General features: G+C 43.2%; 1 protein-coding gene across 2 annotated transcripts in view; it reads right to left on the reverse strand.

Moving 5' to 3' along the window:
- The window catches only part of MAP3K20 (mitogen-activated protein kinase kinase kinase 20), a 91307-nt gene that overhangs the window by 14615 nt on the left and 60918 nt on the right, over window positions 1–15774 (reverse strand). Inside the window, exons 12-16 of one of the 2 annotated variants that reach the window (XM_061380295.1) lie at window positions 7196–7240; window positions 6235–6265; window positions 5986–6125; window positions 4761–4823; window positions 3671–3763 (exon numbers count right to left, since the gene is read on the reverse strand). In XM_061380295.1, the coding sequence (XP_061236279.1) occupies window positions 3671–3763; window positions 4761–4823; window positions 5986–6125; window positions 6235–6265; window positions 7196–7240 (372 nt within the window). Of the gene's footprint in view, window positions 1–3670; window positions 3764–4760; window positions 4824–5985; window positions 6126–6234; window positions 6266–7195; window positions 7241–9173; window positions 14176–15774 lie in introns of those variants that run through there. The other variant, XM_061380304.1, reaches the window with a different exon arrangement.

Below are 15774 nucleotides of genomic sequence, written 5' to 3' on the forward strand. Positions count from 1 at the left end.
GAGACAAAAAGACTGTGAACCATCCTTCTTAAGAGGTTGGGTGATTCATCAGTGTGGAGCCGACACAGCTCAGACACCTTGCCCTGATTGGGAAATTTTAATGAGCCACCTAGGATGAAAAAGCCATTGAAACTGCCCTCTGCAGTTCTGCGAATCAGCTCAAGCCACAATTGCCAGGGTTTGTGTTTTTACCCTCTTTGGTATCTTGGAGTTAATTGGGGTGTGTGTGTGTGTGCCCCCTTTTTTTTTCCAATTTGTGGAAGAAATTCATATACGGTGTCTAAATCTTATCACCTTTCAGCTCAGTGGGAATTGTGTACAGAAAGGTCATTAAAAGGAAGTGCATGGAAGTAACCACATAACTCGAACTACAAGAGTTGGACAGAAACCTCTAAAAACCAGGTTAGCTTTGCAGCGCTCACTCCTGATGCATTCAGAGAGCACAAAGGTCAACTGAGCTTTTATAACCTCCAAAGATAAAGCAGAAAGGGAAGGCAACAGTAATGAAATGCCTGCATCTGTCACCTGGTGGAAACCAACATCATCCCACTAGAAGATGCAGTTTAATTTAGATGACAAATCTGAGGCTGGTAAAAGTGCGTACTAGGAAGTCCATGTTTCATTCAGCGTACAGGCACGGCTGAACATCCAAATGCCATCCTGAAGTATATTCATCAGGATCCTTGCTAAAAGGTGCTGCCATTCCAAAGGCCCTTATGTTTCTGTCCGCCTATAAGGAAGGTGCACTGCCTGTACTGACAGGGCTTGCTGCAGTGCCGGGGAGAGGACCCCCGTGCCCTAAGGAACCATCTTCACACCTGAGATCATGCTGTGCTCTGAGCAGCCAAACACATCTGAAGTAACCTACACCCACAAATGGTTCCTGGGTCCTGGACCAGCCCATCCAGCACTGTTATGCCCTGTGGCACTGCGTTATGTCACACTGCACACCGAGGCTGCACCCACACCAGAGCTTTAGTTCAGATCAGGAGCTGTGCTTTTGTCCCATGTATCCGTCCTGTCACATGTTCTGGCAGAGCTGCCTCTGAGCGCATGGACAGGCTTGCTTCCAGGTGCACCTACAACGACTAATGGCAGCTGAGCCCAGGAGACCAGTGCAGGGCCAGCCTGGGGTGAAACCTCCCTGCACGACCTGTTCCTCTGCCCAAAGCACTTGTGCTGTGCTGCACCAGCTCCCAGCTGAGCCTAATAGCCTCCCTTGATGTACAGAGGTCTAGCAGCCTACACATCACCTGGGGAACACATGTTCTCAACTAGTAACCCAGATTTGCACTTATTGCCTCTTTTTCCTCATGGCTAAAACAGGAGAAATGCTTCTTAGCAAGGCAGTCACTTACAGGGGCTGATTAGGGTAAAGTTCCTTTGAGAGATTTATTTTTAAATTGATGTAGGCCAACTTTTTAGCTGTAAAGATGGTGGAAGGTACGATCCCAAGTGCTTCTGCTGACCCAGTTTTACAAGAACAGGAACCACTCCTTTACAAAAATGGGACGGTAGAAGAAGTTTAAACCCTTCAATCCTGGTTTACCCAGTATCTCCAATTCATTCTGGAACAAATCCGGACAGCAGCAGTAGCTGGCTTAAAGCAGCCTCTAGGGGAGCTAGAAGATTGTATCCAGGGATTTTCAGAGAAGCAAGCTGGCCACATTTTCTATATTGTATGTCCCACACCGTTCTTTGTTAGTGTTACGTTTAATGCAGATTACTTTGCGCGTGTTGGCCCTACCATCCTGCCCGAAAGCTCCATCAGTCTACTCCTTCCAGCCCACTTTTTAAAACTGGCTTAGCTGCAGTGCCTTTCAAGGCAGGTAGGAGTTAATAATGAGCAGATCTCGGACAGAAGCTTCCAGCCCAAGCTCAGGTGACAAACTACACATTCCCTGGAACAGCATCAGGAACACGGGTCCTGTGGTGGGGTGGGTGCCAGGGAAGGAATGCCTGGCATGCACCACAGCTGCGAAGGGAATGGCTGCCTTAGGAAGGGACCTGGCAGCACTCAGAGCAAAGAGGACCAAACAGGAGGTCATGGGGAAGGCAGAAGCAATACAAAGCACTCTCAGTTGGCATGTCAGAAGCCTGCAAAGGTTATGTCGGCACCATCCTCTCCTAACAACCCAGCTTCTTCCCTGTAGATTTTGTCACACTGTCTCATTTGCAAACTTTGCCATCACATCTAAAACATCTGCTTGTCCTCAGCAGGCGTTAGTGCAACCTGAATTTCTCTCCAGCACTCAGAGGTCTATTCACTCCTCTTGCTCTTTCTTGGGGAGGTTGCCCACCTCCCTGCATTAGAGCTCACAACCCGTATTGGAAATGGAAGGGAGATACAGGCTGTTTCATGGACTTTCAGTTCCCTGAAGAGTTGCACACAGGGGAGGAAGATGCACACAGGGGAGAAAGATGCACACCTACAAAAGAGCAGCTATACAGCATCATAAGCTACATAAATTCAAGAACACTGAGACAGACTTAAGTAATTCACACAGTGATAAAGATTTTTCATAGGAAAAAAAAAAGTGCTTAGGATAAAAGAAACAAATGAAAAAGGGAAATCTCCAGACAAAAAGCAAAAAGCTTTTTCAAATTGATGAAATGATTTCAGTACGAGTCCAAGTTCCTACTAAGTACAAACCTAAATGCTTTCTCTGCAAGCACCACCAAGTACAGAAATCAAGAGACTTCTGCCAACAATATGCCCTGAAAGCAAAGCAGCCAGATAAGACAAGATGAAAGTCAGCCACCCACAAGTTTAGGGTGGACACACAATGCAGATTTGTCAAATACAAAAGGAAACAAATCCTGCTGTCACAACCCCTGACTCTCACTCAGAAATGCTTTGCGCACCATTTCCACATAGATTATTAATTCTAAACCCCTTGAACTTGGAGTCCACGGCAGGCTGGATAAAGAAAACAAAAAGCATGGGACAAACCTCACTCTCAAGAAAAGACAACGTGCTGGAAAGGCTTTGCTGGAGCATCTGGAGTCGTCAATGCTCCCATTACACAGGGCGTAACAAGAGATCCTTGAACCGGGCTCGGCTTGGAGCTGAGGTTTGATTAGGATGTGACATGCTGGTAATTGCCTTTTACCAGCCGCTGCACAGTAGCTCTGCCATCTGCAATGTGCTGCACCTACCCCTCCCTCCGTCCCCAGAACCAGGAGTGAACACAGTCACCACCAGCACCAGTCCCGTCCTCCCCAGCCAGCAGCCACACACACCACGTGTTTTCCAGGCTCCTCTTGGTTGCATGAAAAGACAGCACCTTTCTGCCGAGACAGAAGTCTGCCCACTTCCATCAGGTGTGCGCCACTGCTGAAGCGTGAATGGGGTTTTTTGCATAAACGGATTGTTATTTCACACCCATTGGGATAAAAGGAACAGAGCGAAAGCCCAAATTACAAATATTACGGTTAAAACTGTTCACTAGGAAACAAAAGCTTTCTGTGTTGCTCTTTTCTTCCTCGCCTGCTCTGGGGTGCAGTTCTCCATCACTGATGTAGCCCCATTTTGCACCTTGACATTCTGTCAGTACTTTCCGAAAGAAGAGGATTCTCACAGCAAGTTATCTTTTTGTGTCCAGAAGATACCAGACCCTCTGGGTAGTGACTGCTAACCAAACCAACCGATCCAGCACTCCCAGCTTACCTTTGGACCGCTTCCGGGCTTTAAGTGATAACCAAAAACGAGTTCAAGATTCACTACTTTCTCTATGTTCTCTTCAGCTCCACCTGCAGAATCCTGCCAAAAAGAGGCAAGGTGAGACTTCACACCTACCACAACCCCTTGGGAGACAGGAGAAAAGCCTTTGGTAGCAGAAAGGATTTGCCTTTCAGATGCTGCAAGCCTGGCAGGCAGCAGCCATCACTCTGCCCTGATCGCACTGCTCCAAGAGGGGCAAGGGGCTCTAAATGGGTTTACAATGCACAGTGGAAGGGACCTGGGAGATGCTGTGTGATTTCTGCTCTTGGCCAAGCCACTCCAGTGCAGCACAGTGCTGAAGTCAACATCATGGCAGCCACTGCCACTGGAATGACAGCCAGCACGGCACAGCAGCAAGGCCCCAACTTTCATGTACCCCTTTGGGGAACAGAGTTTCACTGTATGTAAATTCACTTTAAGTGGAATTCACTCTATAGATGTGCAATAAATTATGACTCAAAAAGCTACTCCAGGGTCTAGAACTGCTTGATTAGCTCGCCAGATTAAGTCAGGCAACTATCTGCTCTGGCAGCCCTGAGGTTCCCAAACACTCTCTCCCTTTTGTACGCCTCATGTTACTGATACCAGAAAACCAACAGGCTAACACAAGAGTGACCAGACATTGTAAATCATTCTTCTCTCGTGCAACATTAGCAAACTGAGGAATGACGTGCGCATTCTGAGCCAGGGTTCTGCTGTCCTTCAGTGGTGAGCAGTGGTGGCACCAGTCAGAGGAACGGCTCTTAAGAGTAATTTCTGATTAATAATAGCAAAGGAATTGCAACCTTTAAGTCTTTTAATTGAATACTACCAGTTCCATGATAAAATATTAGAGGCTCCTTGAAAACAACCTTTATTATTCTATTACTTGTTCCAGTGTGACCCATCACTGCTGTTGACCCTCCACATTTATCACAAGCCTCTGCAGGAACTGCTGCTTCACCCTCCCATGAATGGTAGGGAAGTTGAGACATGAGAACAGTAAAATATTCATACGAGCACGAGAAGCACTTCTTATACAAACAGTGAGACTTGCCTTAATTAATGGTGGAAAATGAAACAGATTTAGGTAGTCATGGGTTAACTTCTCAATGGCAGTCTAGGGAAAAAAGAAAACAAAATCAGATGAGAGTTATTCAGTACCTCAGACTGCAAATACCAGCATGAAAAACAGCATAGCTCCCTATGCACTGTTTTCCGTTGTGGATACATCAGGGCATGTGCGAAGAGTTTAAAATACAGCAGTGCTCTGGAAACTGTCGTGGTAGATTGGCCCCATTTCGCATTCAGGATCAGATCCGCTTAATCAGAGAAAGAGATGTTTGGGGGGTTGTTTTGGTTGCTTTTATTTACGCTCAATCAACCCAGGAAGCTGAAATCTTTCATTCTGGGCATTATTGACTTTATTAAGTTTCAATAATTTTCCCTGTAGGAAATGTAAATTAAGCATATCAGTAATGGTGTGTGGCATGGAAAAAATGGCTGATGAGAAAAGGGGAATAAATCTGTGTGACTTATGAAGCTAAATTTGCAGGACTAGCAATTACGATACAAGTATCTCTTACTAGTAAATTGTGGTATAAAATCATTGAGACCCAACAGAATTACAGATGCTGCTTTTACAGAAATCCTTTTCCAAAGCTGACAGCCAGGAAACTGAACTCTCCTGTGGCTACACTATTAATACTATCACTGCTGTTGTGATTCCATTCTCCACACCATGATTATCTTAACTCATTACAAACATTAGATACATAAAACACCATAAAACAAAGCTTTAAGAGAAAAGCAACCTGGCTGTCAACAAGCCTTAAAGTTGCTTTGTTAGTCAAAGCATGTTTTAAGCTACAGATAGATGAGTTGTGAAAGTTGAGAAGTTTGGAGATTTCAGTTCAAATAACTGCTCTCAAACCTGCTCCTCCCTCAAAGAGAAATCTTTGGGGAGAACTCTCTCTGAAGATACCCAAAGCTTTCTGCCATGGGAATAGGCAACTCTTCAGCAGTACTGATGATCCAGTGCACAAGATAACCAAGAACTGCAGAGGAGTGTGAAGATGACAGCATATTTTCATACCCCATAAAAAGCTCAGGTTGCTTTGGGTTTTAGATCCATATGAACCTGTAACTGCTTTTTCTATGCCGCATACGCTCTCTATTTAGACTTGCAACTTTTTTTTTGTTCTTAATACTACCAAAACCCCATAGACTCTTAATATTCACACTATAACTTACTGCAACATTCAACATATGCTGTTAAATACCTTTAAATGGATGATGTGTCCTCTGGAAACAATTCCCATGTCCTTTAAATCCTCTTCTTCTAGAAGAAGCAATCGTTTCCCAGTGATATGATGCTCCTTAAACAAGCTAGCATATACACTCATTTCACCAGAAGCATCTCCTTAAGATAAGAGAGGTTATTCAGAAATCCATAGGGTGCTTTACTGGAGGGAGAGAAAAATAAGCAAATGTATGTATATTCATACATGTGAATATGAAGGCACTTTTACCTTTCCTCGTAAGTTGTTGCATCCAGAAAAACTGCAAAAAAGAGGAATCAGTCTTGAAGTTCACATTATGGAGATGGTGCGTTACAGTCATTTGGAGCTCACAAGCCAGCACTCTTTTTTAAAACAAAAGATTTAAGTATTTCTACCTTTGGGTTAAAAGACTCCAGATCTGACAATTCAAGTGATTGCTTTTATTTAGGTTTTAGAAACTGCTTCTATTTTGCAGCCATCTTCCTCAGCTTATCGTTATGAAGAGCAACAGAAGTGACTGGAACAGAAGCTTAGTGATCTGTCACATGCCAAAGGGGCTGAAGTTAAGGAGCCAGGGCTATTATGGCTTTTGCACTGGCTTTCCACAGTCCTTCAGTAAATGTGAGCTGAACAACCCTGTGATGCACAATACTCAAGGAGGGTGCTAGACGGGAGATTAAAATCACTGTGACACATCACTGTGCTGGAGATAAGTCATCCATGTTTCATGTTTAGCCTTTTAACTAAATAAAAAGTAAAAAAGATTTAATGCCATTATTTTATATGAAATAAAGATCCCACACCTTAAAAACCCTCTAACTTTCAGTTAACTGCAATCCTGGTGGCACACAGTGGGATAAAACCTTCAAGGCCATTTTGTCCTGTCTAGGACAGGTCTTGCTTATATAGGTCTTCAGGCACTTCCACATTCCTTAAATGACCACTCAGGAATGCCCTCCTGGCCGCTGACAGCTCCCAGCTCCCATTAATTCTGGACACTGGAGGATGTGGCTGTTTTATGGAGGTCGTTTGAGTTCTTAATTTACCGATGGACATTTTAAAGCCTTTCTGTGACAGAAGTTCACCAAACAGACAGCAGTAACCTCTCACATAGATGTTCCAATCCGTCCTTCCCTCCCTCTGTACCTGCTGTCATTTGTTAGAAAGCTCTGGCAGCACAATGCTGGTCCCATTAACACAAAATACTCACCACATCTTCTTCGGTCCATGCACAAATATCAAAGGAGGGCAGCAACTGCGTGAGAGATACGAAGTGAAAAGAAAACCATCTGACCATTTTTGTCCCCTTCACCCAAATTTAATCTGGTGTCTGATTTTATGCAGTCCCTTTACTCCTGCAAAGGGAGGACTTTAGGCTGCAACTCTCATACTGACATATTAAACCCCTGGATTCACACTGGCCATTGGCTGGCTCCTACAGCACAGTGGCCATGCTAAGTTAAACCCATCATTTTATGTAGATGAAATTATCAGTAGATCTCTAATAGAAACAATTTAGGTAGCAAAAGATGGCAAAGGACTCTCTACCTGCCTCTCCTCTTGGCTCTTGCCCTATGGGAAGGCTTTTGCTACGGCAATGAAAATAATGCTGTGATTAAGACTGTCCCAAAAGATGGGTGTTCTCTGGAAAAGGAAGGAAAACTGTCACTCAGCAGCACTGAAGCAGAATTTGGAGTCGGGCTGCTGTGGGCAGGCAGTCTTCCTCTGCAAACAAGTCTCTTGGTTTCTGGCAGTGCCTCCCAACTCTTCCCATAGGGCTGGGGCAGTGCAGCACTTCCCAGCCTCCTCCAGTGCTGTAGCCCACACAGGGCACGCTTTGTTGTATGCAGGATGGTGTTAGCTCTTGAAGCACAAGGAAACCATGAAGGAGGTGCAGGAGCATGACTGCGCTAAGGGAAGTTCTGGGATGATTGGAAAACTGACACAGAGAAGATGTCACTGCTGTACTGATTGCTGTTTTACCCATTCGAGCACACAGTATCCCAAACACCACCTTCTTGGCATTTCTATCTGGGTAAAGGGTTAACATTAACTGGCATGTATGTATTTGGACTGTCAGTGTCTCCCAAAGGCTCAACACCATGTCATTGCAAGCTTATTTGATGTACATAACACTGGCTTACAAGAGACTCGGCTCAGTTACTCACCAGCCCCCAAGGCCTTGTTACCTGCTCCAGAGACATCACGAGCTCTCCAGTTTCCCCCCTCCCCAGCCAGGCATTTTCCCAGGCAGGCACTCACCCCTGCCTGTCTCCAGCTGAGCACCGAGGCCAGGGCAGAGCTGCCCTCATGTGCCTAAGCACCTCCCTGGCTCTCCAGGCAGGAGACCAGTGTATAGTGTAATTCGCTCACAACTTCCAGCCATCGCTGTAACACGTCCTTTGTGTCATTCCCTTGAAACTCCCACTGAAGGACTTGTGACTGCCTGCCACCCCTTGGTCTGCCTCAGTATCGATGACATTTTGCTACCTACCCCACTTCAGGGACTCATCCTCCTCCACGAATGTCTCTGACAAACCCTGCTGGGCACAATCCATGAGACCAGCTCAAGCCACCTCTGTGAGGAGGACTAAGTGGGCGCTCAAACCCATCCTTTGCCCACTGCTTCCCCAAAGGGGGCAGAGCCAAAGGCATCAGGGTGAAGTGGCAGAAAGGAAGATGTGTCTGCCAGGGAAAAAAGAGAGACCTTCCAGACTACTACACTACCAGCCAATCTTCTTGACCTACCAGCCCTTAGTCAGGCATTCCCTATGTTAACAGCTACCCATAGCCCAGGTGGGACGCTATGGGGCAAAAGTACTGCTTGTGGCAACACCTGAGCACATGGGAGGAAAGGTGGCAATCGTACACATCCTTAGGAAGGCAACGGGTCGTGCCTGTTGTAGGTACTCATAGTCAAACTGGCTGGTGCTGTGGGAGGAGCCTGGCACAATAATTGTACAACTGAACCATTTACAGCAGAAGTCAAATTCTGCGTTTTTAGTTGCATAATGGAGTATTCTGGGTTTCCCCATGTTTAAATATAACCAGTTTTGCATTATTTCAGTTTTTTAAAGATGGAAGAATAAAGAAGTGTCACACCGTGAGTAATGTAAGAAGTGACCTAAACCAGCAGACAATAAGGAACCTCTTGAAACACCAGCATTTTACACAGGGACACAGATGCATAAAATTTACTGTCAAAATGTTTATTGCAAAATAGAAGTTTGGAACAAAATGAAGCAAAGGAAAAAGTTCACATCAAAAGAAAGTTTATGACACCAATTGAGGAAATTGAATACATTGCATGATTTCTTTCTGTTTGTTTGCTTTGGTTTTACACTGGAAAATCAAATCCACAGTGTGAATAAAACAAGACATCATATGTCAAGTGCAATAAAGAGAATAACTGACGCTGCAAGGTTTTACCACACGGAAGTGTAACATTGCATGTTCCACACAAAGGATATATTCAGTTTACAGCACAAGAGTTTCGGCACAGGCGTTGCACTCAGCTTTGGTTTTTCAGAAGGGAAAAGGAAGTTTTCTAACACTGTGAAAGTATTTCCTATTCAAATCTCATCGGTTCACACTTGAAGTGTAAGTAGCATTGACTCCTACTATTCGGTACAAAACTTCTTCGGTAGTGCAAAAGCAAGAAATGCAGTGGACTATATCTGACTTTAAAAGGCATATGAATATTCAGCACACAATATAAAATGTTTAAAGAAAGTTGCTGGTTCTACAGTTTTAGAATTAGATCTTCACACATCAGAAATCTCTGTGCAGATTTTACAGTGTACACTAAGTCAAAGTCTGGGGGGAAAGGGAAAGGTTTCTCCCCCAGGCTCCTACCAGTGCATTTTAAGGGCTGTGAAAATTACTAAATGAACTTATTTTCCTACCCGAACGTTCTACCTAGGACTGTAGTTAAAACCTCTGTCAAGGTAGAGGTCTTATTAAAAACCTGTAAAAGCTGCCTGATTACAGAAAAAGGAACTACAGTTCTAAAGACACACAGTAACACTGCTGAATACTTAACAGCGACATGCACAGTATGGATTTACTGCTACTGCTGACAGCAATATCAATCACTATTGCAAACGTTTAAAGCAGAATAACCGCTTTAAAACCCAGAAGGAAAAGGACCCAACATCTAACAAAACCACTGGAACAATAAAGAAATGACTGTGACAAGGAGCTGTGCCAGACCTCACTTCCCGGAAGCCCTTCCTATCAGGCAGCGCACAATGGGCCAGGATGTTGCACACCTACACACGGTACCTTGGGACACTTGCTACTCCAAGGAATTAGTCCTGGGTTTGTCACATCTAAAGGTTTTCCTCTGTTAACTCCCCCTTCCATTTCTTCCTGAAGGACAAGAAAGGGAGTTGGGAGTTGGACACCCTGTCTTGGTCCCAAGCTCACCCCCTATCTTTAAGCAAGCCAAAAGCTGATCACCATTCTTCTTTTGGGCCACTTACCCACCTAAGTCAACGCTGGCATTGCAGCTGTCCTGTAGAGTAAAACCAAGAGGTTCAGGCCTCCTGTTCTTACCTTTCTCCTCTGTCAAATGCAGCAACATTATTTTACTGCAGATACCTCCAGGGCTTTATGGAAGGTAGAGAAAACCGGGATCTCAAAAGGTCTGGTGGGGACTAGTGAGCTGAGAGGTGTACAAAGCACGGGAAGGCTTTTGGTGGCTTTGCTCACAGCCCAGAGCAGCCACAGTAACACCTTCTGGGTTTGGTTAATGCTTTCACACACTATCTGGCTGTGGACTGCTGTGGAAATCTATATAGCCTGGTGATAATACAGGTAGAAGGCAGACTGGGTTGCACTGCAGAGTGTGGAAGATGAAATACTCTGACCTCCTCCAACCAACACACCTGCCCACCAGAGCTACTTTCAAAACCTGTTATCTCGTGAGGAGCATATCAGAAGTAGAAACAACACAGCTTGATTCTCACTTATGATTTTTGGCTTGTAAACTGGAGACATCTGGTGTGAAAGTCATCACAGGAAAGTAAAAATGCAATTAATACCACTATTTTTTTTTTTAGTCAGCCTAGCCAATATAGTAATTATAACACCGTCTTCAAGGGAACTGCATCAGAAGAGTTTGTCGTGTTATCACCTTTTCAGAGGCCTTTGCTTCTTTGAACACAGAGGTCAAGTTTTACAAGAGTTCAAAGTTTTCCTTAATACACTATTTGTCAAAGCAAATTAAGCTATATGGGAAAGAAAGGGGAAAGAGGGGAGAAAAAGTCCATCTTTGTTTCATTAAAAAATACTGGAACTAAGTAGATGGCAGAAATTCCTGTGAGCACACTCCCAAATTCTGGTATTCTGCTGAAATAGGTTACACTCCTGGGTAAGCACAAAACCTTGAAGACAGACTTAAACCTTGCAACTGTGATAGTGATTTTGCAACTATGAAACCCTGTGTCATACTACTTAAGGACTATCTTTTACTTCGGTAAAGACTGAGGGAGTGGATTTACAGACCCATGCAAATATAAATGTGCATGAAGTGCTCTGAGATTGTCAGATGCTAAGGAAATGCAAAATATCAGTACTAAGGACAGATTTTTTGTTGCTTTTTCTTTTGCCTACTAAATGTGATGAACCACATTTCATTTTCAGCTAAAGCTGTAGAACCCTACAGTGGTAATCTATGCACAATGGCACATATCTTAAGATCTAAAGTGCACCCATTAGATTACACAAATCCATGAAATTTTGCTGGGTATATACAAAAATAGCATCATTGCTGTGGGAGTTAGCAGACATAGACTTACAAAAACGGTACAAAACTTCACTGGAAAAAAGCTTATTTGCTCTTATTTCCATCTTATTTCCATTATTTGCCCCTTAGTCCCTTTTTCTCCCTAAAATCACCCTAAAATCAGGTTGTTTTAATGGACCTAAGAAGCCATCGCTACCTGTGCGAAAGGAACAAGTTTCTCCTTGAGATACTCTGTAAACTTCTTGCATCATTTACATTATAATTCTGCCATGAGAAAAGCTTCCTGATACAAGAGGGTTAACTTAAAGCCAATGGATTCACCACTGTTAGGAAGAACGTGGAATGTGGAATGATATCCTACAGAAATTAAGCATCTTGGAGGGTCTGATCACATGTGAACTGAGTGGAGAAGGCTAGCTCAAAGCGCAGCACTCGCTGCCTTGCAGGTTACCAGACCGGTGCTGATGCTTAAGGATAAATCAACTCTCACAGCCCAAAGAGATGTCCACTTGTCACTCTAGATAAACTCCTTTAAAGAACTTTCTCTTTTGTTGAGTGAACATGTAATGATTTCAGGCCTGCTGTTATCTAATGTATCAGTTTTTCTCTAAGCTATCTACAAAAACACTCGCTGTAATATGTAGGTTAGAGCTGTGTAACACGCAAGCCTGTAATTAAAGAAGCCACTCAAAACCTGAAGTTTTCATAAAAGAAACCCCTCCAGTAATTGAGAATGGAATTTTGATGTCTTATTCCCACTACAGCTGAGCTAGTATTTCTTTTGAAATGCTGCCCTTCTTCCTTGGGCGGATGTTTTACAAAAACATCTTCCTTTCTAACCTGCATTCGTGTTTGCGCTGGTTTTCCCTCCCACCTTCTGCATTACCACTAAAGGAGTCATAAGGAGAAGCATACTCACTGCTCTCAACATTAAGTGCCTGGCAGGCAATTATTGCCAGCAGATTGTTACACACCGAGCTTTACAGTAAGTCATAACCGCAGTGGCAGTACTTTAAAAGTGATTTAGCTGCACAAACCAGGTACACAGAGCCTAGTAAATGTCCCTCACGTTACTGCCCTCAATTGTGAGAATGTCACACAAGGCGCAGCGGTAAGGCCCAAGCTGAAATGTCACTGTGGCTCATCTTCATCCTTTCATAAGGGTAGCGCACACTCTTTAGGAGATGCAACAGAATCAAAATTTCCTGACACTGATTTTTACTCTCAGGTACAAGAATAAGTCCATCAAAGTTAATGAGGCTTCCTGGATTTACATCAACGTAACTGAAAATTACCTTCTAGATCACAATATCTGATAATAGATGCAGAGGTCTGATTGCAGCTCTCTTTTCTAGAGTGGATTATATACACATGCACGTACAAGTGAGGAGAAAAAAGAACATTTATACAAATCACCTACTAATAGGGACTACCTGAATTCTGCTGCTATTCAGTTTTTAGACTGTGTATTTAAGTAACCCCTCTCTTCCCCCCAACCAAGCTTCTCTCTTCCTAGAAATATATTTGCAACTTCCCACAATGAGGCCTTGAAAGAATTCTTTAAATCAGAAACACAGCAAACCCCTTCACTGCAACAGTGAGAAAGAGTGGATGGTAGAGAATAGCAAATTTGGAAGTACAAGTGTATTCACATGATTGACAATTAAAGGAGTAAGAGAAATGACAAAAAACACAAAAGAAAAATTTGAAGTACATTAATGGCATTAAAGGCATTGAAGTTTCCCCCAGTGTTTTCAAATCTTAAGTTTATCAAGCCACAGTTTCTGTAATCAGGCATCAAGAATTATAATCATGGTTCTTAAACTAATAATAATCTCAATTAATTTGGAAAGTTTAGTTCCAAATTTAATCAAAGCAGAAATAAGTCAGCACAATCTAAACAAAAACAACATGTCTTTCTACACACAAACATGCTCAGCCTGGAAAATGTCTCACATTTTTTCTTCTTCTTTTACAGGATTTAAACAGACCAAACTGACAGGATTCTCGTTCTAAAACTTTATTGTTTTGCTTTGCTAAAACTGATTTCAGGGTTAATTCTATAACTGATTTCATTCGCTGCTATCATCTGTGTCATCAAAATAATCATCATCATCATCGTCATCTGACCAGTCGAATTCACTGAAACCCAAAGCCATGTTGATTTTCTTTCCTTTTCTCATAGAGGTGGTTTTAGAAGAATTCTTTTTGGCTTGCATGTTTATCTGCATTCCAGAATGCAGGACAGATCCTGCTTTGTTCAGAGAGAAGATATCCCCAAAGCCCGTCATCATCAAGGCCTTCAGACTTTGGTTCATGCCAGCTACCTCCCCGTTACTTGTTGATGTGATCTGACATGACATCTCTGCACTCTTTGACTCCTCTGTTTTAGATTCAAAGTAAGACTCCTCAGACATTCTTGCAGCAAGAGGTAAGAAAAACTATTTAAAGGAGGAAAGGACAGAGCAAAAGTGAAAGTTAGAACCAATTTAAAAATTGAGGGAAAAGACACCACCAGATTAGTTGGCAATCAACAGAAAGCACAAAATTAGTGAATCTAAACACGGAGATCAAGTCAGTATTCATTAAACCAGATAGCTTCATTTGGGGGTCATTGTTCTTAAACTAAAGTGCAAAATCACTGAGTCGCATGGCAAGAACCACAGGTAGCAGAGCTTTCATGACAAAAGAAGGTTCAAACTCTTTAATCCTTCATTTTGCACAGTGTAAAACAGAATGTGGCATTTCCCAGCCAGGCAGACTGGCTCCCAAGGCAATGTGGGTACAACAGAAGTCAGTGAGTTGTTTAATTAAACCTTTCAGGATTGAAGAATAAATCACGTTAAGATCAGAAAACCCAAACAAGCTCCCAAAGTTTGGTGCAGAAGTAGCAGCCCTCTAAATATCAGAAGTAACAGCAGCAGTATTATTTGTGCAAAGACTGGTTTTGAGCGTATGCTCAAAAGGAGAGGAAAGGGTCACCCTGCAACAGCCGCAATCAGAAACGAGCCTCTCACCAATGCAAAGGACATACAGGAACTGGCCTCCAGCCCACACCAGCACCTTGCTTCTGGAAGCTGTCCCAGGGAGTAGCAGGCAGGGGAAGAGGGGCTGTTTGGTCAGCTTATCAGCTTCTTCAGCTTGGTTGCATTTTCATTTTATTTTAGTGATAGCAATAGACATCTACCATATGGTTGTACATTACGTTAAATCTCTACTGATTTAATTTTCACAGATAACAATATTTTCCTGACCCAGTCTGCTTGTCATAACAAATGAAATGTGCCCTCTCCAGCTAAATAATGATTAATGCCTCTTCAGAGTGCCTGGGCTAGTAATCTCTGTGACACACTTGCCTGTTGTCCACAGGGAGTAAAAACTTGGGAGTTTCATCCTAAACTGCCTACTTAACCAACATCAAAGGAGCTGTGTGTGAACACCTGAACTGGCCTTTCCCTCCAAAGCTGTTTGCAAAATCACCTGTCCAAAATTCATTCCATGTGTTTGTTAACCTAACCAGAAAACTGACCAAAGAGCAAATGCACTTCATCGCAACAGTCTACAGGGGTCACCATGGTGATGTCCTAGCCTGTAACAAGACTTCATGCCCAGGCTAACAAAGAGTGCCCCTTTCTTGGCAAAACCACTTACATTGACAAATTGACAATCATTAAAAGGGACAAAATGTGTCTTTTGTTCCTCTCGGATTTTCCCTGCTTACATAGGCTTTCTATTTGTGTTGTGCTTAACAGAAGTTAGTGATCATGGTTTAAGAAACAAAAATAAAATTAAGAAGTTGGGGAGAAGGGGTACATCCTACGGCTAAGCTTCTGTACAGGAGAAACAATTACACCATCACCAGCTCAAGGCTTCCACCTGGATCAAGGAAACCAAAAGCTCCTCCTGATAAAGAGAAGGAGTATTTTAAAAGCAAGACCTAGCCACAGAAATGAGATGCCCAGCACACACGATTCAGTGCCAGGTAGTTCCTCCACAAATTTAGAGTTTTAGTCACTTTATATCCACAGAAGAGAATCCCC

The sequence above is a fragment of the Neopsephotus bourkii genome, unplaced genomic scaffold (genome assembly GCF_033783945.1).
Source record: "Neopsephotus bourkii isolate Nb327-2 ecotype Australia unplaced genomic scaffold, CSIRO-AGI_Nbou_v1 NB_196, whole genome shotgun sequence".
Lineage (NCBI taxonomy): Eukaryota > Metazoa > Chordata > Aves > Psittaciformes > Psittacidae > Neopsephotus > Neopsephotus bourkii.